The following is a 26471-nucleotide window of genomic DNA, read 5'->3' as shown; positions in this document are numbered from 1 at the left end:
AAGGGAGTTCAAGAGCCTATTATTTAACATCATCTAGCACTGTTCGCTGTATCAGTGAAGCAAGAGGCAGCCAGAATTGGAAGAACCATACATCACCTGTGAATGTCATTCTGGGTACCACCTGGTGCCTCTTCTCTATAACATTTCTCTAAGAAGCCATACAGATGGAGAAGACATTCCAGAACCCGGTGGTCGGTGTTTGAGATGAGCCTGTAATCCGATTGTAAATGCTGCCCATCACGAGAATCACACTTGCTTTCATGCCACCGTGGTGGAGCCCATGTCACTGAGCTGTGATGATCCCATGACAAACCTCCTCCCTTATGTATATTACTACCTCTCTAGCTCTGTATCACACTAGCCAAAACAGTGACTTTTTTGGTTTTGTTTTAAATTTTACTTTGCGGAGGAATGAAAGTTGCCCATTAGATGTAACAATTCCCAATTATCTCACAGGGACAGATCTCGATTATGGAAAATACGGTGAAAGTTCTGAAAGGTAGGTTACCATCACAGAGGGAGATGCCAATATAATTATGTAAGAATTATCATCCTCAAACAGTGAACAATAATGTGTGGTCATTACTGTGGATCATGCAGATGGTTCATAATGAAATGCCCAAGTGAGTCCCCAGATTCTGCAACTTCTTATAAATTTGCCACCTCATTTTCAGCCTTGCTTCTCTGTGGTGTTGCTTAGCAATATCAGTGGTTACCGATTTCTGTCCTGTGACGAGCTGATTCAGGCCATATTTCACCTTATTTTACATGCTCTGAATGATCAAGCAAGAAAAATAGGACCTAGATGTGCTGTTCTGCTGCTGTCCTTTTGAGGTGTGCTGGGGAGGGGGAGAGTGTAGGATAGAATATACAGGTTTCTGAAAAGGATTTTTAAAGAAAAACAATAAGCAACCTAGACAAGAGAATCAACCCAAAACAATCTGCCTTTTACAAGTATCTTTTTGAGAGATGAAGCCAGCTGGACTTCCTGGGTTGAGTGGGAACTTGGAGAACTTTTCTGTCTAGCAAGAAGATTGTAAAATGCACCAATCGGCACTCTGTAGCTAGCACTGTAAAACACACCAATCAGTGCTCTGTAGCTAGCAAGGGGATTGTAAAATGCACCAATCAGCGTTCTGCAAAAAAGCACCAATCAGCACTCTGTAGCCAGCAAGGGGATTGTAAAATGCACCAATCAGTGCTCTGTAAAAATGCACCAATCAGCACTCTGTAAAATGCACCAATCAATAGGATCCTAAAAGTAGCCAATGGCAGGGAGGATTGAAAAAAGGGCATTCTGATAGGACAGAAACGGAACATGGGAGGGAACAAATAAGGGAATAAAAGCTGACCAACCCAGCCAGCAGCAGCAACCCACTTGGGTCCCCTTCCACGCTGTGGAAGCTTTGTTCTTTAGCTTTTCACAATAAATCTTGCTGCTGTTCACTCTTTGGGCCTGTGCCATCTTTAAGAGCTGTAACACTCACCAGAAAGGTCTGTGACTCCATTCTTGAAGTCAGAGAGACCACGAACCCACTGGAAAGAACCAACTCCAGACACATTTTTACTGTGTAATTAAAAATCTCAATAACAATCTTAAGATAATTGTAAACACTGACACTTCGTTAGAATATTTTTTTTCTTTTTCACAAAGTCCAGGAGATAAGTGATGATAAAGCATGAGGGGTGTGTGCATAGTTTGGAGACTTACAGACCTTGACTTGACAACTGGGTCTACCACTTGTTAGCCATGGGCAAGTTACCTAATGTCTTTGAGACTTAGTTCTTACCCTTACATAAATGAGAAAAATACTAGTTGTATTCTAGAATAGTGGTGAGAATTACAGGTGCTTAACCTGTAACTGACAGATAATATTCACTAACTATATTGTAGGTATTATTATGACTTTAGTGCATCAGTTGGTTTTTCTTCAAACTGGTCAGGAAGCTCCATACATAGTACTCTTCTGATCTTCAAAAATCAGAGTGAACTTTGGTATCAAGAGACCTTATCATTATAATGCAGAACAAGGAGATCTTGTAGCACAGTGGAAATTTTGGAGTCAATAGATATGGGATCTAATCCAGACTTTGCTTTTTATTACCAGTGGGACTTTGTAGTAAGATAGCCTTTCAAAACCTTAGTTTCCTCATCTGTAAAATGGGGCTCATCCTAGTACCTCCCTCAATATGTTGTTGTAAGGAGCTTTGTGCTATGCCTGGAACATTGGAAGTGCTCAAGCTCACACATATAGAACCCATCACTCTATGATTGGGCCAAAATCTAGTAAGTGATGAGTTGTTCAGACTAAGACAATATGTCACAAGTGACCACCCAGGATTTGAACCTTGTTTCTAATATCCTTTTCACAAGTTTATATTGGAGAAGAAACAGGTAAAAAGAGAATGACAAAAATAATGACCGATGATGTCATGCAAAAGGAAGTCTGTGAATGTCATTTATATTCTTTTGTATAATCTAACATCAGGTGCATTGAGACCTGATGTCAGTTACATTGGTATTATTTAAAGAATTACAACTCAGAGAAAGAGATAACATAAAGATCATTAGGTTTTGGTTTTTGAAAGGGAAGCTCAAAAGGGACTTCAGCTGTTCAGGAAAGTGGTATTGTCCAGTGGTTAAAAGAGTGGCTCCTGGGGTCCAACAATCCTGGGTGTGAACCCAGCTCCATCAGTTACCCGTGTGGTCTAGGGTAAATCATTTAGCTACTCTAAACTTCAATGTCCTTATTTGTAATATGGCTATAATAAAAGTTCTTATCTTATAGGATTGATGTGGAAGATAAATAAGTTAATCTGTATAAAATGCTTAGCCCAGTGTCTGGCAGGCACATGGTAAATATTCAATAAATATTAGTTGTCACTATTGTCACTATTATTGCCTCCACATGCATCAACGAGCTGAATATTCAACATTTTCTCTGGTCCCTTTTTCAGCTGTAGTTTGAAGGGAAAAATAATATTGTTAAAGATAGTGAAAAAATATGATTTGAATAGCAAGGAACATAGAATATCTGAAACCATCCATGCAACAGCTGGAATTCATTTCTAATTTCAGATAATCTGTTTAAGCTCTTCTAATAGAGTATTTCTAAAACATGTTCTTAATTTTTGGGGGAGCAGGTGGATAGGGGAGTTAGGAAACTAACATTTTCATTAATGACATCTATCATCTTGGGTACATTTTTGCAAGTCTATAAATTGAAAGATTATATTTACAAAATCAAGCAAAAGGTACTTTCTCATCAAATCCTATCAATTCTGGGCTGGGGGTTACAAACACATTTATTACCCAGCCTTAGAAGTGGCAAAATATTCCATTATCTTCCTCTACTTTTTTTAAAAAAGGATTTATGAGGTGCTATGTACAGATAGGCCCGTTGGTTTCTTTCATAGAAACAGGAGCTTGGTTATATTACATGTGACTAAGGTCCACAGGGCGAGGGGAGAGAGGGGGACACTAAGGTGATGCTGATGCTTCTGTAAGCCACACTCACAATCCAACCAGTCACAAAGTTTAATTCCACCCCTAAATGTCCTCAATTCCACCTTTTCTGCTTCATTTCCACTGCCCTGGCCTTAGTCTGAGGCTTTGCCTAGACTACTGCAATGGTCTTATTTGCACTCTTCTTCCCTCATCCTTCTTACCACCTGTCTACCCCCAGTACCTTTCACCTATCTTTCTCATCGTTATCAAGGTAATCATTTTAAACACAAAGTGAAAATACAACACCTCTCAATCTTGCAAATACTGTGATTTTGTGTTGGAATTTTACTATGTCTCCTAATTTACTGAGTCTTTCAGAACCCTGTTGAGGTTCCCTCCTCCAAGCAGCATTCCTAAATGCCCCCATCCCTAATGTTAAGTCACTTTCCTCCTGTGTGTCTGTTCCAACTATACACTTTTGTTGTTGTGCTCATCTCATCAAATGTACCTTAACCTACTTGTTTTCTGCCCTTTAGGGCAAAGAGTCATTGTACTCATTTTGTTAATTTCAGCACCCAGCAGAGTAAATGGGCACTCCGTATGTGTTCAACAAATGCTGCTAAGTTGAATTAAATATCTATTTAAAGTGCTCTGTTAATCTTCCTCACTCTTGTTGCCTTTGGTACTGACACTTATGATTCTTTCCATTTTAGTGTTCTAATTCCACAGCTTCAACTATTCTGGCTTATAGTGTCTCTGTGGGGAGGAAGCCCCATAGGTGTGGTCTTGACTCTTGCAATTCCCTTCATTGCTTCAGTAAAGTAGGAGGACTTACATCCTGCAAAAGAGCCATCAGGAGAGTCCTCAGCACACAGAGGACAAAATGGCAGCACTGTCTTTAAAAAATGGAGATGGAAAATACTGGTGCACAGAATAGATGCTGCATGCTGGCTAGAGAACAACTTGGATATACTCCTGGATCCCATCTTGTGGCCTGGCTGGATTCAGCAGTTTTTGCTAGGCAGAGAGAATCAGTGCTAATTTATATCCAGCTATTGGGTCAGTACAGCCGAGTTTCTACCCTCTGGTGCATGAAAGCATCCAACAATATTAGAAAAATATCCAAGGGGAGGAGAGGAAAACCAGTAAAATGAAAAAAAAAAAAATTAAACTCCAGCCATCCAAGAAGGGAAAAAGGCAAGAGATAAGAGAAATATGAGAGGGCAAGAGAATTTGAGAACGCAATGAAATTAAGGGAAAAAGGACTGGAAGACATAAAATTAATGCCACTGATGTGACAGTAATTCAAGGTAAAAATGATCCTTACAATGATATATTCTACATTACAGTATTGTCTGGCATATTATTTTCCTGAATATTTGGTTCTTTACCACAATAGAAACAATCACCCCAAATTATGAATAATTTACAGGAATAAATTTAAAGTAGAATGTTCATAGAATCCTTTAAATTCCATCTGTTGTAAGTATAAATCCATGTACCATTACTCCTATTAAATACTAGACTGTATAAGTGGGATTACATAAGTCAGTTTAAAATCCAGGATGCAAAGAAAAGGTGGAAGATTAAGATACCTTTCCCAAACAGTTATGCACCTTAGATTAAATAGCAAATGCCTACCAGTAAACCAGAGATTTGGTTACGCAGGAGGAGCTAGGGCATGCCATTATCTTCTGACCCCCAAGTGACTCCCAAAGGATGGCCTAAGAGTGTTTCACTAGAATTAAAAAATTAATAGAGTAAATGCTTTTGTAGATTTTTATCAATATATTGGAAAGATAATTTTTTTAGTCTGCTGAACACCTGTGGACCCCAGGTAGAATTTTTTTCAAGTCTGCTCAACAGCTATGAACCCAAATGAAATCTGGGTTCATAGGAACCCAGAAAGGAAATGAGTTAAGTATCATGCCATACGATTTCCTTCTCATTGTACAAAGGACAGAACTCTGTAAATACAGAGGCTATAATTATACAGCTTTGGGATAACTTTTGCTCAATGAGAAGCTGATGAATAGAAAATCGGTTCCCACGATATCTTATAGATAGGTATACCAGGACCTGAAGATATGGCACATGATAAATAGGCTTCTTTTTGAGGAAAGAAAATATAGGAAAGATAATTCAAGGTCTTATGACTGAACCACTGAAAGCTGTCTAAAATTTTGATGGCTGCAAGAAAAAATGAACAACTGATAGCAACTTATTTGGCAAATGCCTACAGAGAACTAATGATGTGGCAAGCACTGTTCTACATGCCCTACAAATAGCATTCCATTGAATACACTAAACAGCCCGTGACAGATACCAATATCTTTCCTATTTTACAAAGGAGGAAACAGAGTTACAGAGAAGTTAAATAACTTGCCCAAGGGCACACAGCTAGTCAGAGGCAGAACTGGAGTTCAAACCAAGGTGGCTGGCTCCTCACTGTGTCTGCTCAATGACTAACTCTGCTATTCCTCCCAAGAATCTGATGGGAAGAGGTCAGCATGCACACCCCCAGCAGGGTACAGGGTTTTTCTAAATGGGCACATTATGTTATGTCACCTTTGGGCTCCTAGAATCGGCTCTTCATGGTCTAATTCTCACTAGCATTGACAAGATGGGGTTTATCTCTCAGCTCAGGAAAATAGTCATAACCTGGCCGGGTGCGGTGGCTCAAGCCTGTAATCCCAGCACTTTGGGAGGCCGAGACGGGCGGATCACAAGGTCAGGAGATCGAGACCATCCTAGCTAACGCGGTGAAACCCCGTCTCTACTAAAAAAATACAAAAAACTAGCCGGGCGAGGTGGTGGGCGCCTGTAGTCCCAGCTACTCAGGAGGCTGAGTCAGGAGAATGGCGTGAACCCGGGAGGCGGAGCTTGCAGTGAGCCGAGATCCCGCCACTGCACTCCAGCCTGGGCGACAGAGCGAGACTCCGTCTCAAAAAAAAAAAAAAGAAAAAAAAAAGAAAATAGTCATAACCTATTCCAGATAGGAAACCTTGCATGACCTACCGCATCACCTATGGAAATGTGCTGCATGAAAAAGAAAAATCAATAACTGGATAAAAGTTTTTTTCCAGAAATGGCAGAGGAGAATTTTCATCATAAATAATTTCCTAAAATGAGATTGATTTACTATGGAATTTCATTCCTGCCAATACTGGTTGTTATGGCCTCAGGACCTTAGAGTAAAAAACAAAGCTACATTCACTATTGGTTTTTTGGGCTTAAGTGCTGCTATCTGGGAGGTCAAAGAGAAGTAGCCACATAGGTTACTGTAACTGTATATCTAAAGGTCAGGTTCAACAACAGCATTTAAACTGGTGTTCAGGGAGTCAACTAGTCTGGGGCAAGCACTGGCTAATGTTCACCCAGAGTCTTGTCTGCAGTGGGGTCTGTAAAGGAGAACATCCCCAGTGGGGTTACCACTCATGTCAGCTTGCAATGGTAATATGTTTCGCGAATGAATGAATATATGAAAACACACACACACATGCGCACGCACACACACACACACACACACTAAACAAGTCTGATATAGACCTGTAAACTGTATAAGCAACAATGCTGCTTGACTCTTTACAAACGTGTATGTACACATGTGTATAACATAGCCTCATTTGAGCTCGGGGACAACCTGTGAAGGACAGTTTGTTGTGGGTGAGATAATTCCTTCAATGGCTGAGGTAAAGAGGCAAGATTTGGTGGATCTGATAATGTGAGGTCAGGAGAGAAATGGATCCTGACAGCCAGTTGAGGATTGAGTTTACAATGTGATCAGCATGTACACATGAGTATTGTGGCCAGTGCAAATCCCAGATGGAAGAGCCAACTAGAAAATGTGTTCCCTAGTGTCAGAGAAAGCCATCTCATCACCGAATGCAAGTCATTCAACCTCATCCCACGAAGTGAGGGTCCTGCTACTTATTAAACACTCAGAGGTGTCTTTAGTGTAAATGCCTTCCATTTGGGAGAAAACACCTCTGGATGCTCTCATATCACAGATGATGTTTATATAACAATATACATTTTGTATGGGAAGTCTTTGGTAAATGAAAGTGCTTCTTCACCTTCAGTGACTGCCCCCATCCTTTGGTCCCCCATGTAATCACATCTGTGACAGCTGCTTTTTACCTCTGGGAACTCTGAGTCTTCCTTTCAGAAGGAGTTCCCTTTTGAGCATAAGTTCCAGAGGACAAAGATGAAGCTCTAATTTTATGGATACTTCGTTGTATTTTTCCTTCTTCATGATATGTTTGTGCTCAAATGCCATCAAAATCAATTTTTTTGGGCAGGGCGCAGTGGCTCACGGCTGTAATTCCAGCACACTGGGAGGCCGAGGCAGGTGGATCACCAGAGGTCAGGAGTTCGAGACCAGCCTGGCCAACATGGCAAAACCTGTCTCTACTAAAAATACAAAAATTAGCCAGACATGGTGGTGCATGCCTGTAATCACAGCTTCTCAAGAGGCTGAGGCAGGAGAATCGCTTGAACCTGGGAGGTGGAGGTGGCAGTGAGCCAAGATCACGCCACTGCATTCCAGTCTAGGTGACAGAGTGAGACTCTATCTCAAAAACAAATAAACAAATAAATAAAAATAAAAAGAAATCAATTTTTTGGCCACATACCTTGTGGCCTTTACTTCAAAGTCAACATTTTCATGGGAGAAAGAAAGAGAGAGGGAACTTTTCTCATACTCCAAAGCACTTATTTCAGTAAGACCATTCACATTCCCTTATGGCTCAAGTAATATTAATTTATAATATGTACAACACAAAGAGAGATTCAGTTTCAACCATTTTTCACATTCAAATATGAGAATAACGCTTTACTATTCCCGAGAGGAGCTATTTAACTTGTCCTGTGTTTGCTCTATGAGAGGCATTAATGGCCTGTCCTCCTCTATCTAGGGATTAATACTACTGTCATCTTAGTAAACCACAGCCAGTAGATTGGATTTTATTCTTCGCAAGTGAAGATTTTCACTCATTTGCCTATTCACTTACCAAGAGGAGGCTGCATGCAAACATCTTGGTAATATAAGCTGATCTAAATTTTAAGATAGAAAGGTTACAAAACTGCCTTTGGGTTACCTTCTCCACTTTTGGATAAAAGGGTCATGAAATGACTTTCTTTTGGGACCAAACAAAAATTTATAAAAGCTCATTCTGAAGCTTTTTTTTTTTTTTTTTTTTTTAAATAGAAGCTAAAGAGAAATAAGCTCTGGTATTTGGTGAGACAAAAAGCAAATCCAGCAAGCAAGTGACAGTTTAATCTTAGTGTCAGCTTCAAGTTAACATTAAGTGTCTGTGTTAAAGACTTGGAAAGCCTTTACAGAACAGAGAGATGTGTGAGCATGTGTGGCCATAGATACGAGTCCTGTGTGAGTGAAGTGTCCAGGCTCAGAAGTCAGACTTAGGAGCTCGGTGACTACGAGCAAGTCATGCCACCCCTTGGAACTGTGGTTTTCCCAGAGGTAAAATATGCATACGACTTCCCATAGCCACTGCTGAGAGAATTACATGACATGACTTGTGGGTGTGAGGCACAGAGTGGGTACTACAAGTTCCACTTTCTTGTTTTCCTTCTCCACCATCTCTGAGGCCCCTAGTTTCCTGCACTGAAATCTCTCTCTCTCTCTCTCACATACACACACACACACACACACATGCATAGACACTCGCACTTCCCTAGCACCCCTCAACAGGAGAGACTGCTAGAGCGTTAGTTCAGTGGGCAGGGAGCCATATGTCTGCTCATTTCAAAGGAACCACGTTTTGGTTAGGACAACGATACATAGTTTGGGGTTTCTGTGAGCCAGTCGGGTCCTCTGCTCATCCAGGCTCGTCACCTCCCTCAAGAACCTGCTTTCAAAACTCACTTTCTCCAGGAACACTTCCCTGAAGGCCCCTCCTCAGGGTTCACACAATGATCTGGATTTCCTGAGGGTCTGGCAAGCCTTGCTTGCCTGCAGCCAGTGCTCACTCTGTCCAGCGCCGTGCCTGTTGTACATGCACCAGGGCGCTTGCTATGCCAGGAGGCCACTTACATGAATGTGTGCTCTCGCTGCTTCAGGAATGTCCGCCACGTCCCTTCAATTGGGTGATTCAAATGCTCTAGGAAGCCCCTTTCCTGCCCCGCTTAGTGCCTCACCAAGAGCAGTTAGTGAATCTGGCCAGGGCAGTGGTGCTTACACTCTATGGCAGTGTGCCCCTCCAGAGCCACCTCAGACGAGACCCCAGTGGCCTCTGATGCAGCCTCTTCACCTTCCTCCTAAATACTTCAGCCAGAACATCTAAAAGCTGCTGCTTGATGATACCTCTTGATCTCTGGTGGGCACATCTTTTTTGCACTTCTTTGTCAAAAGTGGTAGACACTAGGACTGGGATTGAGTTGCACATAGAGTTTAATTTGGAGAGAACTGACATCTTTATAATATATTAGCGTTTATTTAGATCTTTTATGTTCTTCAGAAATGATGATTGTGATGATTTTTGCCATAAAGTTCTTAAATATTTCTTTTGGGTTAATCCTTAGTATTTTACGGTTTTGTTGCATTTGTGAGTGGGGTCTTCATTGCTTTCATGTTTAAATAATCCTTTAGTTCAGCAGTCCCCAACATTTTTGGCACCAGGGACTGGTTTTTGTGGAAGACAATTTTTCCACGGGTGGGTGTGGGGTGAGTGGTGGGGATGGTTTTGGGATGAAACTGTTCTACTTCAGATCATCAGGCATTAGATTCTCATAAGGAGCCACAACCTAGATCCCTCATATGCACAGTTCACCATAGAGTTCGTGCTCCTATGAGAACTGAATGCCTCCTATGATCTGACAGGAGGCGGAGCTCAGGTGGTCATGCTCACCCACTGGCTGCTCACCTCCTGCTGTGTGGCCCAGTTCCTGATGGGGCATGAACTGGTACCAGTCCATGGCCTGCTTTAGTTCAATTACAGGTGCATTAGGTAAGTATTATTCCTACTTTTATGTTTTATGCTTTTATGTTTCTTAAGGTGTCTAGTGCACGAATTTGTTAAATATTGGTATTAGCAATACAACTTGTTATAGTGAAAAAATGTAAATCAAAATTTGAATCTACACAAGGAAGGAGAAATTACTATAATTGTAGGAGAGTGTGCAAGAGTCCACACAAAATGAATAAGAACCTTCAGTTTTTGCACTTTCCTTCTCAAACTCAATACTAAATTAAGAAGTGCATGCTATTTTACAGGTGTTTGATTTTTCAAAAGGAATGAATGGTTAAAACAATAAACATCTTAGCATTTTGTTGCGATGGTAACTCTCTGAACATATAAAATTAGGCTTGTGGAATGTAATAAAGGAAAGAACTATACAGTATATCAAAGAGAAGAAAATGAAAGGAAACGAGAGAAGAACAAAGCATTTGGATGGAAGAGAGGAATAAGGAGACGGGAGAACCCATCAGGAATGTGTGAGGCAGACAGCAAACATTTCCCATTGCAGCAGTGACTCCAGGACTAGAGAGGGAGATATTCCATTATACAGCAAATATTGACCAAGCACCTACGTAATAACATCCTTGCTGTGCTGGTACTATACAATGGTGGCCAAACCAGATGTGATCACTGTTCATAGCTGCAAGAGAACCATCAAGTAAATAGAACTTTGTTGGTCACAACAACAGAGCCCTTTGACAGGGCATGGATTAAGAAAATCTACATGGCTAGAGACATATATTCCCTAGCAGAAAAATTATAAAGGCAAGTACTCATTCAATTCATTTAGCAAATATGTATTGGGACCCACTTGTGCCAGGCACTGGGGATAGAGCCAAGCCTGCCCTGAGTCCTGCTCTGTTGGAGGTATAAGGGCCGAGACAGGCAGCATACAACAAATAAACACGTTCATGGGGACAAGTGTTAAGGAGAATGCAGAGCAGGGTGAGGGAGAGAACTCAGATTCACTTTCATTGTTTTGCTTCTAATATTTTCAAAAGGTTGCTTGAGTAAGGCCTCTGATCAGGTGATATGTGAAGGCTGACTTGAAGGAGGGAGACCAGGAGCTAACTGCATATCTAGAAAAAGGGGGAACATGTGTAATGGCCCTGAGGCAGGAGTGTGCTTGCAATTTGGAAGGAGCTGCTAGGCAGTCAGAGAAGCAGAACAAGGGAAATGACATGTGAAAGAAAAGAGAGAAGGGTAGAGAAATGAGGGGATGGGAAGGAGGGGAGAGGAGGGGGAAAAGCAGGGGAGGAGGGGAGGAAGGTGAGAGATGGGCAGAGAGAGATGAGGGAGAGGAAGGAGGGGAAAGGAGGGCAGAGAGGAGGGAAGGAGGGGTGACAGAAGAGAAGAGAGGATGAGAGGAAGAGAGGAAGCGGGAGGGAAAAGGGGGAGAGAGGTAGAGGGGGAAGTTGCAGGGGGTCTGGGGTCTCTGTAAGCTCTAGGGCTTTTGCTGTTGGTGAGATGGTTTTGAGCAGAGGTGGGGCATGATGTGACTTACATTTTAGGGGAACCAGGATTCTTCTATGGACAAGTTTGGGGCATGCCTTTTCTGGGGAAAGATTCAGGGCCACAGTGAAATAAACTGGATTCGTGAGTCAGCAGACAGCCCTTCAAAAAGAGGGAAAAGGGGAATTTCCATCTCTTCCCTATAAATTGAGAACTTGAGAAGACTGGACAAAGGTTACTAGGGATGGGAAGAAGAAGGTGAACACATTTGACTCTAACTGGGCTCTACTATGGAGTTACATAGTGTGGTCCTGGGAAAGTAGATTTCTCCAAATCGATCTCATCTGAGAAGCATGACATTTGTGAGGAACTGCTCATGAGAGGTGGGGGCAACAGAGAGTATTAAGCAGCAGCGCTGGCTCTGACAACCTGCATTAAAAAGCTGGCTCTACTATCCTAGGTCTGTGGCCTCAGGCAGGTAAGAAAACCACTTGGGGTCTCAGTTTCTTCATCTATAAAATGAGGATAACAGATTCTCTCTCATGGGGTTGCTGAGAGAATTGAGTGACATAATGTTTGCAAAGCATAGTACCTGGTACCTAGTAAGTGCTCAACTGTGAAAACCAAACACTATTATTATCACTATTACTCACCGGAGCAAGCAAGATTCTATCCTGAGGTCCTTTTCTATCATTTCTTAATAACATTTAGCATTTAACTGGCACTTATTCTCTGCCAGGCCTTGTTGTAAGTGCTTTTCGTATATTAGCTCATATACTCTTCATTTGTTTTAGTTTCTTTTTTTTTTTTTTTTAATTTAAAGACAGGGGTCTTGCTATGTTGCCCTTCAGGCTGCCCTTGAACTCCTAGGCTCAAGTAATCCTCCTGCCTTAGCCTGCAGAGTAGCTAGGATTACAGGTGTGTGCCAACATGCCCAGCGTATATTAGCTCATATACTGTTTAAAACAACCCTATGAGGTAGGTATTATTACTCTGTTTCTACAAATGAGGCGGTTGAGGCACACAGAGGGTAAATAAATCATCCAAGGTCACACAGCTAGTGAAGGACAGAGCTGGGAATAGAACCCGGGGGGTCCAGTTTCAGTCAATCCTCACTCTTATCAAATACGGTACTAGACTACCTTTCTGCTGATTCAGTGCTCATAGTTCTTTATCAAAGACAGGAAACAAGCTGGGTATAGTGGCATGTGCCTGTAGTCCCACCTACTCAGGAGGCTGAGGCGGGAGGATCACTTGAGCCCAGGACTTCAAGTCTAGCCTGAGCAACATACCAAGACCCTGTTTCTAAAAACAAACAAAAACAACCGATAGAAAACAATTTTCATCTTGAGTCATGTTCGGGATCTTCTGTGTTTGGTTTCCTGCTACTCAGCAGATGGAGAGAATGGCTTTGGAACCAGATGAATGTGGGTAGAGATATAACATCCATCTGGGCAGGTCACCAAGCTGCTCTGGGCCTTGGTATTTATCCATGAAGTGGGGATGATGAGATACATGAGACAAATGTTCAATAAGTGGAAGCTAGTATTGCCAATAGTGATAATGCTATACTCTGTTCAGTAAAAATACTACCATACAGTAGACCCTCTATTTTTAACAACTTTGCTATCTCTTTGATCAAGGTGGTACTTTTCACTCCTGAATTTCTAATAGTCATTTGCCTTGTGGTGACTGTGATTGATCACCAGAAAAGACTGTGGTATTCCCTTCTCTGAAGTCTTTGGGAGAAGATACATGCCTATATGCCTGCTGGGCACAACCTGCCCGTTCCTGTCTAGAGATGGCAGCCTGGGCTGCAGAAGCTTTAGGAGCAGTTCAAGATCACACGTTTTACAATTTTCAAGTCTTTGAACTGAAACCACTAAGGCACAGGACCAGGAGGACATGAAGGTGGAGAGGGGAAGATTTCACCATTTTTTCTCTATGCTCCTCTTTCCCCAAAAAGGTCAGTCCTGAACATCTTTATCCCCAGCATTCTATTTTCTTCTCCTTGTCCCAAACCAGAGGAAGAGAGAGCTTTTAAAAAACTCTCTCTGGCAAATAAAGTTCTTCAAGTCTTCCTACGTAGAAGTGGTAGTAGTGGTAGTAAGTAGTAGTAGCAGCAGTAGTAGTAGCAGTGGTAGTAGTAGTAGTAGTAGTAGTAGTAGTAGTAGTAGTAGTAGTAATAAAAAAAATCCATCCCTGATCCAGGGATAGGTCAGAGCTCTTGTGATTTAAGCTGGTGTCTACACCAGGAGAACAAGGAATGCTGGGTTGGACATGGGGTTACAAAAGGAGGCAGAGTAGCAGAAGAACTAAACACAGACTGTGAGTCAGGCAGATATAGGTTCAAATTCTGGCTCTGCCATTTACTTCCTCTGTCACCTTGCCTTGGTGGGGCATAGAGCCATAGCCTCTTTTACATGTCAGTGTCCTCTGAATGATGGAGTAGGGCTCATGGAAGGATTAAATGAGATGGTTTATATAAAGCACTCAGCATAGTGCCTGGCCTATAGTAAGTACTCTGCAAATGTTGGTTGGTGATATCATTATGAGACAAATGATAGGAGAAGATACTTCTCACTGCAAAAGTGCAACATCCAGCATCCTTGTTTTAGGTTCATGAAGATGTACCCCTGAGCAAATACAAAGGCTTGTTTAGAGAAAATGTTAAAATCAATATAGGACACTGAATTTATTAGAAAGGTCAATTCAGATAGCCATCCTGTGATCTCAAAGACCAATAATCCTAGTTCCCCAAGTTTTTCTCATAAAGGAAAGAAAATATTTATTCCAACCATTCATCTGCCTTAAGCAGATTCTGTCTTTTCATGAGCAATGTCCTGTTCAGAGTTTTGTGTTCCTGCAAAGGCACTGCTCAGCTATGTTTGAACTAATCCTTCACTTAGGCAGGCCAACTCTGTCCCCCCTACACAGTGTGGTCTATCCAGAGCACACCAATGAACAATGAGCAGTGGAACCAATAAGCAACGTATGTCCCTGAAACAGACTGAATTAGATCCAAGGTGGTTTCACCATGTTCTTTGGTATTCCTCCCATTGAGATGTGAAGTCTAATTTCACCCCCATGAGTCTAGGCTGGCCTTAGTGACCGCCTGACTGATTGAATGCAGTACAAGTGACATCCTGGGATTTCCCAGGCTAGGTCATATGAAACCTTGCAGCTTCTGCTTGGTCTTCCTGGAAGGTTTGCTCTTGGAACCCTTAACTACCATATAAAACAAGTCTATCCACATGGAAAGGTCCTGAGACCACAGGGGGAATCAGGGGACCCGGCTGAGCCCAGCTTTCCACTGTGCCTTCCTTCGTAGGTGTTAAGCTTGAGTGAGGCCCTTTCAGACCTTCTAACCTACCCATCCACCAGCTAAATACCACCAAATGACCTCCAATGATGCCACATGGAACAGAATACTCAACCAGGTGATCCCTGATCAAATTCCCAATCCACAAAATTATGAGTAATAAGATGGTGGCAGTTATAAGCCACTAAGTCTTGGGGTGCTTTGTTGCACATCAACAGCTAATGAAACACAAACACTCCTGGACCCTTGTGACTCAGACTCAGACTGAACCAACCACCAATGAAGGCTTTCGGTAAGGGCTCAATCACTGGATTTTGGAAGACAATGACACCTGAGTGGCACAGATGAGACCAAGGGGAACGTGTTTCCGTAGGCCATCTGTCCTAGATGCTGTTTTCAAATGAATTTGAATACTTCCCTTTTGAACATACACCAGATGCCAGTAGTGCCAATGCACTACCCAGCCAGGTGAACATCAGTGACATGAACGAACTGTTCTTTAGGGCTACAAGGAAGCTACGGACTGCAGCATTTATGCCATCAACTTGGTGATGTAACTAGCATGCTCTATGTTGTTAAAAGGTGGCAGTTTGGCACAAGGACATGTGAATTCAAGTGATTAGATGCAAACTAAAAGAGAGATGACTATTTCTGAGAGCTGTGGGTTAATTTTTTGGCTGTTCTCGGAATGGAAAATGATTGTGAATTTTGGGGGAAAAATACCAGAGCAATCTGTTTTCTTGGCCGCCTGCTATGGAGCAATTTTAAAGCATTGAAGTGCTTTCCATATTTTCTAATCACTCAAGTCCAGAGCTGATTATGGCTCTCAGCATCTCTCAGATTCACACCGCTGGAGCCTCCCACATCTTTCAGGGAGAGGTTTCACCTTGAAAGCAGGTGCCCGGATTCAGAAGGCACATCTTGCTACAGCAGGAACACACAGTTTAATTGTAGCACAGCTCACAAGGGCCAGGTGTTTTGGAAAATCACTGATGGCCCAACTCTGAGATAACCTAGATTCACTTTCCCTTATCTCACAAAAATAAAACATAACCTCTTCTCCAAACAGAAAAAAATGAAAACAGGCCCTACCAGAAACTGAATTCTTCCACACAAAAACCAGGAACATTTAGATGATTGAGACCTGTGGGCAAGGACATGCCTGCATTCACAGGCGTGCACACACACACATACACACACAGTTGTATATGATTAAACATCTCTAGAAGGAGCTTTGTGAAACTGGAAACTGTGGTTTCCTCTGTGGAGAATTGGGGAACTGGAGAAAATTAGAGGGTTGATGAAGGAAGAGGACTTTTTTTTTTTCACCTTAAACTTTGGAATATTTTGAATTTTAAAAAATCATATATTGTGTTACTTTTCAAATTAATGAAATAGAATAATTCCAAACCTGCATATGGCAATTAAGATGTGCTAGGTTGTGTATTTAATGCTTTGTGTATATTCACTTTTTAATCTTTACAATAGCCCTGTGATGCAGACATCATTATGTATTTTCTTGATTTTACAGATGAAGAAACTGAGATACGGAAAGGTTAGGTGACTTGTTCGAGGTCACACAGCCAGTAAATGCAGAACTGGGATCTGGACCCAGAGTCTAGTTCTGGAGTCTGTCCTTTTAATTGCCACATAATACTGCCTTGCCCAAAATAAACATACTCAGGCCCTTGATCATAATTGAGTTGGAGTAGATAAAATTGTTCCTTTCTTCTCTCACATGGTCAATATAAGGTCAGTATCATGACTTTGGACAAGTTGCTTAATCTTTCTGAGCCTACACTGCTAGTGTGTACCAGGTATTCTTCTAGGCTTTGCAGATAACTAGTGAATAAAATAGAGTCCCTGGTCTCAAGAAACTTCCTGTATCCTGGCAGAAACAGACAATAAACAAACAATCCAGAAACCATAATGTAAACAATAAAGGAAAATTAAAGTGTTCATTGACAGATGAGGATTGGGAACCCCAATTTATGCTGAATGGTCAGGAAGTGTCATTTACACAGAGTGCTGAAAAATGGGCAGGAGTAAAGCAGGGAAAAATAGAAGTGGGTGGGGGAAAGGAAAAATATCATAGTAGTGAGAACAGCCCATGGAAAAATTCTGGGGCAGGGAAGGGGTGTTTGTCTGAAGACAGAAAGGTTTGTGTGGCTAAAACAGAGTGAAATTGAGTTTGGAGCAAGAAGCAGATCATGTAGACCAGTGGTCCCCAAGCTTTTTCGCACCAGACACTGGGTTTTGGGGAAGACAATTTTTCCATGGCCGGGTCAAGGAGGATGGTTTAGGGATGAAACTGTTCCATCTTGGATCATCAGCCATTAAATTCTAATAAAGAGCACACAACCTAGATCTCTCTCATGCGAAGTTCACAATAGGGTTCGGCCTCCTATGAGAATCTAATGCAAATGCTGATTTGAGAGGAGGCGGAGCTCAGGTGGTAATGTCTGCTCTTTTCCTGCTGGTACCAGCCCATGGCCTGGGGGTTGGGGACCCCTGATGTAGACCATGATTTGGCTCACGTCCCACCCTCCAACTGCCATCTAACAAGTTTGAATTGTGCATCCTATCAGCAAAATTTTTAAATGTATATAAATAGGCATCTATATTCATATAGATATCTATATTCCTATCTATTATATATAGATACACATACTAAAATATGAACAAAAACATTTTCAAAAATAGAAGCTAGGAAGAATGACAAAGTAAATGATGAAGGTGCAGATATTTTTCTCCTTGTTTCCCAAAGGATTGTCTTGCATATCTCCTGAGCACCTCATCTCTACCCTGGGACTACAGCTCTAATCCAGAAAGCAGCATGGCCTGTGTTAAGTGAGATTCAAAGAAACAGAATCTCTTATCATGAAACCATCAGAACTCTCCTGACTTTGAGGGGGGCTCCTTTTGCACAAACTACTAGTTGTGCAAGGATTTCACAATTTTCATAAGAGCCCTGGGAAGTCACTGAAGGTTATAAGTACAAATGACATAACCTGATTTACTTTTTAAGATGATTACTGAGTGAAACATATGTCTAGGCAGTGGCAATGGAAGAACTGAAAGACCAGCTAGGAAGCTACTGCAGGAATGCAGGCAAGCAATGGAGATGGTTTGGAATAAAGTGCTGCAGGAGGGAGAGCAGTAGATACATTTGAGATCCATGTTAGTTGTGCTATATTTTGTGAAAGGAGAATAATGATGTTAGCTACGAAGCATTATTGTGAAGCATAAGTTTACAGGTGTGAAAATGCTTCGTCAAGTCTAAGGTGCCAAAGATAACTTAATATTACTATAGGTGATGAAACCAAATACTAGAGAGACCCTAACTTGCCCAAAGTCACACAACTGCTTAGTAGTTGGGAGGAAGGAGTTAAAGCAGTTGGCCTGCAATCTCTTTACTCCTTTCTCTGGGGGTGTATCCCAGGGGAAAGAAAAGAAGGCTGGTGACCAGGTCTAATCTCCTTGTCAAATGAACTTCTGCATAGATAGAGTTATGATATTTAGGATGTCCCTGGCTAACAACTACCTCTAGTAAATAGATCCCAGGACCTGTGAAGGAAGGCTCCTTGGAGAATATCACATCAGCTATACAACTCTCTGTGGTATAACAGGAAGATGTTTTGTGATTGAAATGCCTCATGCTCTGCAAGAAGAGGCGACCCTGTGTTCCTTACCTATTATTCTGAGTGAGATGCGTGTCCAATGAAGGAAGATAGGTCCTTGGGAGCCATTCTTGGGTTGCAGATTTTTCTTTACCTCATAAGAACTTCTTGATTGCTTATATTCTTGAACTTATTTAGCAAAGCCTGATAGTGGATAAGATCTCTGATTCATATAACATGACTTGACAATCAGATCACCTGGCTTCATTCAGTGGCACATATCTATTTCCTAGGCTCTATTAGCTCCTGTGTAACACTGAGCCCAATTATAAAGTCCAGGGATGAAGGGAGAACATACTTGGTTATATTTGAACCCCTTACCAGTGGCAAAACTTTTATTTGACACATCTGATATCTATCAACTTGAAAATAATTTTGGGGAATATTTACACAATTGAAGAAACACAATGTATTTGCCCTCATTGTGACTGAGTAACACTGGAAGTGCACAATAATGGGTTGTTTGTGATGGTTCATGTGATTACACTGGGAGGTGAGCCAGGCTTTTTGGGTCTCCAACGACAACTCCCAAGCAGTTCTAGAAGACAGGGCTTTTTAGATGCATAGATACTCACCTCCCACCCTCCAATTGCCAAAGAATCAGTACAGTCTCAATGTTCTGCCATGAATATCATTCCCCAAACCACTCATGGACCTCCTAAATCATGGAGTTCTTTTTCTCTCTTTTTTAAGGTGCACAATTTATCTTCACACACAATTTTGTTTTGAAACTTAGAAATGATGACAAAAGAGAACTGTTACTTTAGCTGGAAGGGAAGGAAACCTTTTTGTCCTCTCTGCTTCATAATAAACTGTATTTATGCTTGAGGCATCAAAAGATAGAATCAGCACGCACACCTCACATCCTACTCCTGGTACAAAAACCACTGATTGTGAACTGAGCTGTTGCAGATAAAGCACGTCAAAGGGCCAGGGCTGCTTCTGGCAGATGCTAAACAAGAGGAGGCTAGCAGGCGTGCATGACGACAGCACAAACATGTTTTATACAGAGAAGCCTTTTGACATCCTTTTTCCCCTGAACAAATTCCCAAACCAAAGCTTGATGTTTACCTTCGGCGAGTGGGTCAAGGGTGTGTATCATGAGCTGGAAGATGCTATTCCTCATGAGACTGTTGTGGAGGGAGGCAGAGCTTCCACCTCGCTGGAGACGCGGCTTAGCCTGAGCAGAGAAACCAAAGAGGTGGTTAGTCTCAGAAATGAAAGGCAAGTGCATTATAGACAAGATCCTCACTTAGTCTGGTGGCCACTCATTTCTGTCGCATGATCACACACTATTGAGCCAACGATTTTCAAAGTACATTTCAAAGCCCCTGAGGGAATGTCTCTCACATTCTTTCCTACTAAGTGAATGCGTTGCTTCCCTTTTTAAAAAGAGCTTTGTAAATGCCAATGTGTTATATGCTTCACATCCCTTCATTTATCTTATTTGCAAAATGAACCCTAAGAACTAGGTGCTATTATTCTTCTTGTTAGATAGACGAGGACATTTCATCTCAGAGAAGTGAAATGAGGTGTCCAAGTCACACCAACAAGAGGTGGAGGCTGGAGGAATGTATCCCAGGTTTGCTTTTCTCAAAGACTGTTCTCTAATCCAGTGGGTGGTCTCTAACATTTTTGAAGTGTGCATCCTATCAGTAAAATGTTTAAATGTATATAAATAGGCATCTATGCCCATATCTACATAGACACATGTACTAAAATACGAACATATAAAAACACTTTCAAAAATAGAAGTTAAGAAGAATACCACAGTAAACGATGAAGGTGCTAATGTTTTCTCCTTGCTTCCCAAAGGCTCGTCTTGCACATCTCCTGGGCTACCTCATCTCTACCCTGGGACTACAGCTCTAACCCAGAAAGCAGCATGGCCTATGTTAAGTGAGATTCAAGAAGCAGAAGCTCTTATCATGAAACCATGAGAACTCTCCTGACTTTGAGGGGGATCCTTTTGGACAAACTACTAGTTGTGATCCTTTGGCCAAATAAATGGAACTGGTAGGTAAGAAGGAAGAATGAGTATCTAGAGATAAGGTTACCGACATACGCTTTTTCTTCTATCTTCAAAAGCAAACAACCTAAAAACTCCCAAACCCTTTGTATTTTGATGGGTTTTTAACCTAAATAGGAACTGCTGTCTCCCCATGATTGATTTTGTGCTGATCATCACAAGGGAAGACTCTCCGAGGCAGCCAAGCTTTATAGACAGACAGATTTAAGGAGTTGAAAGGTATTGTAATGTAAGGCAGTTAATTTCTTATTGAACTTTCAGTGTAAAAGTTTGACATGTAAATTTTCTGGGGCAGGTAAAAATAAAATACTATTCTCCACTATGTCTTTCGAACTTCTGCATAACAGGGTTTTCCAAAATATTCCATCATACTCTAGACCCACAAGGGGCTTCCCCAAAAGTGTCCTATGAGAGACTCCATGATCAAATACATATTTGATATATATTGAAAAGTGCTATATCCTAGCCAACTCACCTTAGGGTTTCAAACTACACATTAGACCACTAAGTCTAACACTACAGAAATCTGTTTAACTTGATTAACTTGGGCAGTGTTTCCAAACTATTATCCGTAGGATCTTATTTTGTAAAACACTTGTTAACAATCATGGTCCACACAGTTGGAGACAAACATGAAACCCGTAGAAAGTACGAGTAAAATCTCACTATGAGATACCCGAAGAAATCTGGCTCTTTTAGTGTGATTTATTATGACATTCTATTGGAAATCATATTGCCAATTCAATAGGGTTGGAAAAGACTCAGTGGAGATTACTGGTGTCTCAATGGTGAACCAGATTATGGCTCCTTAACAGAAGAGATTGAGTCTGTGCCTGTGTTCTGGTACTGGATCAGGTGCATTCTATGGGCTGTTAATCAATGTTACATCTTTACCCTGAGCATTACAGGAGGAAGGACAGGGTCATATGTATCTTTATTACTGTTTTAGCCTTGAAAGTCTTAAACATTTTTAAATGCATTTTGTTATTAGTTATAGAGGATTCAGATGATTAAATTTCAAAATATTTTAGGAGCAAGCTTAGGAGATCTGAATAAAATGGAAATGTAATCACTGTTTGATGGCTGAACACAAGAATTCTGAAGGTTGTTTCTTTACTATGCTGCAAAATCTGAAATGTGATGTGTTAATTAAACAGGAACTCAGAAATGGTTTATCAATAATAATTTATCATAACTACTATGGTCCTTATTCTGGGAAACTGGAAGAACTCTGGTGTGGAGATCTTCATTTGAAAAAGATTACATCTAGAGAAGTACTGAAAGCATTCTTTTGTGTATTATGTATATATTAAATATATAGGTCTCATGCAGCATTTCTTTTGATGAGACCAAAATAAATTTCCAATCAGAGTATGTGCATGCAGATACACAAAGAAAACAAATATTGAGCATTAGATCCCACACTACTCCCAAATATTAGTTCAGCATCCCTTGGAATGCAATTTGGAAATATCTCACTCTTCCAACTCCTACAAAAGTTCATACCAAATGGAAGAGAAAATTCAAATTTTGAAACCTAGTCCCAGAAGACATGTGTTCATGAATGCCAGAATTCAGTCATCACTAATTGTGGCACAGAGTAGAAGTACACACCAGGGGTTAGACTATTTAAGTATTCCAAGGGAGAGAGTAATGTGTTGAGCACACAAACCCCTCTTACTCCCAACCCCGCCCCACACTCTCCACAGGCACACAAGCAGGTACAGACAAAGCTACTGCTTCCTACCGGTAGAGTCGGTTCATCCTTGTCTCTGGCTGCAGATGGCTGCATAAGAGAAAAAGGCAAAGACAAAAGACAAAGAAATAAATAAATGAAGAGTCACATATGGCATTTACATTTAATAACAAGCATCAGTATAGGGGAAGAGTTCATTCTTTCTGCTCCTGGGATGAGTTAAGCCAAAACAGTGGACTGAGGATGTATATTTCTAGCCAAAATATAATGGTTTATTTAGGTACATGATTCATTCTCCCGAAAGGTCAAAGTTTAATGGCCGACCCGAATGTCCAGCTATACAAAGCAGTTAAGTCAACTGTGGCCCAGCCATGCAGTGGAATACTATGTGATCATTAAAATGAATGAGGTAATTCACATGTACTGACATGGAAAATATCTACTGATAACTGAAAAAATTAAACATTTATAAATATTTATTGTTTCATTTCATAAAGGAAAATAAATTAATAATACTTTAGTGCATGTAAATAAAAAAATTCTGCAAGAATGATACCAAACTGTTATTAGTGGTTGTTACTGGTGGATGGAATTGCAAAGAAATGTCATCTTTTATATGTTTTGGGGGGAGTCAGCATTCATTGCTCCAGGTATTGTGAATAAAATAAAGTTCACAGAAGTTAGGCCACTGAATTAAAGACTAGGATCATCCCACATGGAAATCAGATAACCCATCTTTTCTTCTGCTCCTTCACCTCAAGTTTTCTATTCTAAATAGAAGTCTCTGTCCAGTTGAGAAATGTGGATTAGAACACAAGGGCACATAAAGGCCTGGTAATCTGCTGGGAGCGAACGCAACTCAGACAAGGGGGCAGTGTAATTCTACCCACATGACCCACCTGGACAGCTTTTACTTCCTCAACTCAATAGGAACTCTCCTTCTTCACCAGAACCGGGCACCACCCTGGGATCTTTCCAACGAGATACAGGTGCCTGGTGAATAGTTCCTCATGCTTAGACACCACCTTCGTCACTTCACCTCGACTACAGGTGCAGACAGCAAGAACAAACTGGAACCCTTCCCCCATCTGGCATTCTGGTCCTCCCCAATGGGGTCTGAGCAGATGTCTGTCTTCAGGAATAATCACATACTCGGACGAGAGTAGCCAGATGCAGAGCTGTTTTAAAACTTTCATGTGCTCTAGGCTTTCTGTTTTAGGGTCTTCCACACGTGTCTTGTAAAGATATTAAGATGTCCCCACATCCCATCTAAAATATACAATTCACCTAAAATATACAGTTTTGTGTAAAAAAAAAGAAGGGATTCTTATAATTTTGAATTTCAAATTATTTGCTATGTGCCATTCATTTAAGTTAGGATTAGCATGCTCAAAATCTTGCAAAGTGAAAAAAATCAAATCTACAATTTGTTTTCATATGTAATGGATTTTTAATAAGGTGAAATTTAATACTTAGTGAGGTTGATGTTAAATATTTTGTGGACATTCAATTAGATGTTCAATAATTTTGATTTTTGTAGACACCTTTTTGGATTCCGGAGTCAATACCAATGTGTTTTTATTCCCCTTCTGGTTCCAAGCATTTTTATGAAGAACTTGCAAGTCTCAGACATAAACAGAAGGGTTCTGCGTTGGTGGTAATTTCTGAGCACAGCCTGTGGGCACCACTAAATTTGCCTTAACCCTCAGGTTGGGGGCCCTCTCTCGGTGACTCCTCTAAAAACGCTAATAGGGAAATGTCCTGATGCCCTAGTTCCCAAGAGCCTGCTTGTGGAACTGGAGTGGACAGGAAACTGGCCTTTGATTCCCCACTTTCCTCTGAAAGGCACTGTATGATCCTGCTTCTCTCTGGCAGGTCCTCTCCTTTTCCTTCCTTCCACATCCGACAGCTCAACAAATGGCCTCACAGTCTGCAGAGCAATCCCCCAGGGAAATCTTCCAGGGCAGCAAGCTCAGCCTTTAGACATACATTGAGATTAACCGTCAGAGCATGCCTGGTCAGTTAGCAAATTTACACCTTGTGGCTAAATGGGAGACCAATAATTATGAGCTGGAATTGATACCACGGTGATAACACAGAACATGAAGGAATAGGATGAAAGTGGGGAGAGAAAAAGGTGGGCTTTATAAGGGCAGAAATGTCACCAGCTGAGAGTCTGAATTTTAAAAAGTATATCTCAATACATTATTTAAGGAAGGAAAAAAAAATCCAAACCTGTCTTTTGGTCTGAAAAGAAGAAAAAAATATCTACTCTATTGACTTCGTTTTTCTCTCACAGCAAGGAAGATCATAAAACATAAAAGGTGGAAGGAAAATGCCTAGTACATAGATTCTATAGAGAAAAAACTGAGTGCAGAGACAGGCCTGAAATTCTCTACAAAATGTCCCACTGTTTAATGTCTGCAGTTGACATCATTCATTTTCTTTCAAGTGTAATTTGCAGACATGAATATACATCAGGGTATAACATGTAAATTTAGGTATACACACAAATGGCAGCAGAGGCCATTAAAACACCCCTCTACTTTCCTTTTATGTAGCCCTGTTGCAAAAGAGATAAGAAGCGTGACATATGATGGTAATTGCCCATTTCTAGGGGCTCACCCACATCTACTGATAATTCGAGGTTCACCTGACTTAGCCTTGCTCTAATTGCATCTTGAAGCAGCCTCACAGTCCTGGCAATATGCAGCTGATTATGTTACAAATTCAGTTTTAAAGGGGTTTAATTACACGGGAAGTAACTAGTGAAGGTGGCAAAGAAATGATTTTAATATGTATAGCCAGTGGGTTTTGGGTTGGCCTAGTGTTGTGAATTTATTTTCAGGGCCATTAAATACATGGCAAGTTTATTCTAACCCATGGGATGTTACAGAAGACAACTTCTTCAAAAGAAGAGTAACGTGACTTTAAGGATTAATCTTGGCATTCTTATGATGCATTTTGCTTTTTAACCCCCTTAATTTTAAACACACCAAAATACCACTCATTTTGGCTGTATTAATATGAAAGCCCAATTCCTAGTGGTCAGCATGCTATGGATTGGCTTAACAAATTCCTATAAACAAATTTAATGAATACATTGAAATAAATTTCCTATAGCTGTAGAAAAAAATATGTTAAGCCAATCCATAGCACACCCACAGCAGTTCTTCAAGGATTGTTTAAAAGAATAAACTAGGCACTTAAGCGGGCTGTGCCATGCGACCTCGGGCACTGCCAACCGTGGGTGAGCTCTGGGTGTGTGGGCGGCCTGGTGCGGCGCTCTGCTGTGTCAACGTGTTATGATGCTGTCCCAAACCAACCTGGCTACTGGAATCCCCAGGAGTAAAGTGAAATATTCAAGGCTCTCCAGCACAGAGGATGGCTACATTGACCTTCAGTTTAAGAAAACTCCTCCTAAGATCCCTTATAAGACCATCGCACTTGCCACTGTGCTGTTTTTGATTGGCGCCTTTCTCATTATTGTAGGCTCCCTCCAGCTGTCAGGCCACATCAGCAAAGAGGGGGCAGACCAGCCGTTCCAGTCCTGATCCTTGGCATTCTGGTGTTCCTACCCAGATTTTACCACCTGCACATCACTTACTACGCATCCAAAGGCTACCGTGGTTACTCCTATGATGATATTCCAGACTTTGATGACTAGCACCCACCTAATAGCTGAGGAGAAGAGTCACAGTGGAACTGTCCCAGCTTTAAGATACCTAGCAGAAACTATAGCTAAGGATTAAGGAATTCTGCAGCTTGCAGATGTTTAAGAAAATAATGGCTAGATTTTACGGGTCCTTCCCAAAGATGTTAACTGAACCTGCAGTAGCTAATTAGGACATGCTCTGTTTTTCA

At 41.2% G+C, this 26471-nt stretch overlaps 1 protein-coding gene and 1 pseudogene across 4 annotated transcripts in view; one reads left to right on the top strand and one right to left on the bottom strand.

Annotated features, from left to right (window-relative positions):
• Positions 1 to 26471, bottom strand: part of SLC24A2 (solute carrier family 24 member 2) — a 271443-nt gene that overhangs the window by 82428 nt on the left and 162544 nt on the right. For all 4 annotated transcript variants that reach the window (XM_015117622.3, XM_077966014.1, XM_015117621.3 and 1 more), the window contains exons 3-4: positions 22659 to 22697; positions 19954 to 20062 (exon numbers count right to left, since the gene is read on the bottom strand). In XM_015117622.3, coding sequence (XP_014973108.2) covers positions 19954 to 20062; positions 22659 to 22697 — 148 coding nt within the window. The remainder of the gene's footprint in view (positions 1 to 19953; positions 20063 to 22658; positions 22698 to 26471) is intronic.
• On the top strand, positions 25830 to 26407 carry LOC711975 (transmembrane protein 230 pseudogene; annotated as a pseudogene).

This window comes from Macaca mulatta, chromosome 15, assembly GCF_049350105.2.
Source record: "Macaca mulatta isolate MMU2019108-1 chromosome 15, T2T-MMU8v2.0, whole genome shotgun sequence".
NCBI classification, from domain to species: domain Eukaryota; kingdom Metazoa; phylum Chordata; class Mammalia; order Primates; family Cercopithecidae; genus Macaca; species Macaca mulatta.
The sequence above is the reverse complement of the archived record's forward strand: the minus strand, read 5'-3'. Positions and strand labels throughout refer to the sequence as shown.